Source organism: Tupaia chinensis, unplaced genomic scaffold (genome assembly GCF_000334495.1).
Source record: "Tupaia chinensis unplaced genomic scaffold, TupChi_1.0 Scaffold000291_1, whole genome shotgun sequence".
Classification (NCBI taxonomy): Eukaryota; Metazoa; Chordata; class Mammalia; order Scandentia; family Tupaiidae; genus Tupaia; species Tupaia belangeri.
In genome coordinates this window covers 294,299-296,814 of record NW_006159776.1, presented here as the reverse complement: position 1 = coordinate 296,814, position 2,516 = coordinate 294,299, and the positions used below count along the sequence as shown (strand labels likewise).

The following is a 2,516-nucleotide window of genomic DNA, read 5'->3' as shown; positions in this document are numbered from 1 at the left end:
TGTGTCTTTGAGACAAAGGAAAAGAATGAGTGGTTAAGAAAGAGAAAGAGATGGAAACAGAGTACAAGATGAGAAAGGGAGAAAGCAATGAAATGCAGAGGATAAATTAGAGTTAAGAACTAGTAAGGGAGTGAAAGAGTTCAAGTAAGATATGAAAATGCATTAGTCAAGAAGTTATATGGTGGTAAGCAATGGAAAACAACTCAGAGTATTTTTTAAAAGGACTTCATTGGCTCATATACCTGAAAAGTGCAAGCATGAATGTCTTTAGAGCCAGCTTGACCCAGGACTTAAAATGACTTTGCAAACACCTATTATTTCCCCTCAGCTATCATTTCCTCTTAAATTTTATTCTCAGTTTGGCTTTCCCCATAAGTTGGCAAAGACAACCAGGAAAAGACATGCATTCTATTGGTGTAGAGACCCTTGATGGTGGAGTAATACTTTTCTAACACTCAGACAACGTTCCTATGATTTTGTCTGATTAGGATGACTTAGGTTGTCTGCAACCCTCAATGAATCATTGTTACTAAGAAGTCATTTTTCACTGACCAGTACTGCATTTCATGCTTATAACAGATCCAACTCCACCAAGCAAAGTATGGACTGAGTTTGAGAGACAGATACTTTCTTAAAATGAAAAGAAGCATTCTTTCAGCAGCAGAAGGGATACTGGATAAATGAAAACACACACACACACACACACACACACACACACACACACACACATGCACATACAGTTTTAAGAGACTGAGAAAGAAGAAGAGGAAAGAAGTGAAAGAAAGAAGGAGGGAGGAAGAAGAGATTAAAGTAGATAGAAACAAATGATTTATCTATGGGTACCTCCAAGGGACCAAAGGGAGAGAGATATATATAACTAGACAGCAAGCTACAAAAATATGACATCAAAAAAGTTTACATGAACATTCTCACTGCAAAAATAACAATCCCTCATTTAACCTCATAAACACACATATAATACAACATGATGTGTATTCTTTTTTTTTGAGAAGTTTTTGCTATAGGGCATGTCCACTCACCAACAAGAAAGAGAGAGACAGAGAGATAGAAAGCAAGAAATCACCCCTCAGGGGGAATGGCCATGCGCAATCCCTTCTCCTCCATTCTTCTCTCAATATCTTGGGCATGCAAACACATGTGCCCAGCATGAGTTTATGCCACTGGGAGTCCAACAACATAGCCATTATGCCAACTGCTGATCCCCAGAATGATCTGTATTCTAACTCGATTCCAGAGCTTCATCTATGAATACCAGAAACATACCGTTTCCTCAAATGTAGCTAGCACATGCTTAAAAGGATTTCATATTTTTAATAAATGCAGGTGTCTGCTCAGAATTTTCTTTGCAGCCTCTTTGACCTCCTTATTCCTCAGGCTGTAGATGATGGGGTTTAACATTGGTGTTATAACTCCGTAAAACAGTCCAATGATCTCATCAGATATCTTTGTGTCTTTTGACTTGGGCTTCATGTACATAAAGAGGGCTGAACCATAGAATAAGATGACCACAGTCAGGTGGGCTGAACATGTAGAAAAAGCTTTCTTTCTCCCTTCTGCAGAGTTAAGTCTCAGGATGGTAGAGAGAATGAAAACATAAGAAATAAAAATTGACAGGAGAGGAAGCATCAAAATAGCAATACTTGCCACTGTCATTATAAGCACATTGATGGTGATATCTGAACATACGAGTTTAAGAACAGCCAGCAATTCACAGGTAAGATGGTCAATGACATTATTCCCACAGAAAGGCAATACCATTATCAGGGCTGTTTGCACCAGGGAGATCATATAGCCTGTGACCCAGGACCATGCAGCCATGTGCACATATCGCACCCTGTTCATGATGATGGGATACCTCAGTGGATTGCAGATGGCCACATACCGGTCGTAGGCCATCACAGCAAGCAGAACACACTCAGTGCAACCTAAGCCAAGGGAGATAACCATCTGTAGAGCACAGTCAAGAAAGGAGATAGATTTTCTCTCAGACCTAAATATGATGAGCATTGGTGGAATGAAAGAGGAAGTGTAACAGATGTCCAAGAATGAGAGGTTTCCAAGAAAGAAGTACATAGGGGTGTGGAGGCGAGAATCCAGTATGCTGACGATAATGAGGAGGCTATTTCCCAGAAGGATTATCAGGTACATGATGAGGCAGAGCATGAACAAAGAAAGCTGGAGCTCTGGGTATCTGGAAAGCCCCACCAGAAAGAATCCAGTCACGGCAGAGCAATTCTCTGTCTTCATGTGTTTGTCACCTGCAAATTTTATAGAGGGAAATGACTTGGGGTAATTTAAATTTACTGCTTAGTTTTAGAAGTTACTTTCGGTTGTATTATTTCATTTAATTTTTAGAGTTATTTTATTTCATAATATTTATCTATCTTAGGTATTTATCTAGTTTAATGCAACAAATTGCCAAACAGTTATTATATGGGTTTTAAGGAGAAAGTGATGAAGGAACAGGGGCTCTCTTTTTATCCCTCCCTCAGATG

The 2,516-nt window shown here is 39.3% G+C and overlaps 1 protein-coding gene across 1 annotated transcript; it reads right to left on the bottom strand.

Moving 5' to 3' along the window:
- Window positions 1-1,323: 1,323 nt before the first annotated feature.
- Window positions 1,324-2,277, bottom strand: LOC102487261 (olfactory receptor 13D1). Its single transcript, XM_006150589.1, has one exon. The coding sequence runs from the start codon at window positions 2,266-2,268 to the stop codon at window positions 1,324-1,326; it is 945 nt and encodes a 314-aa protein (XP_006150651.1). The 5' UTR covers window positions 2,269-2,277.
- Between the last annotated feature and the right edge of the window lie 239 nt (window positions 2,278-2,516).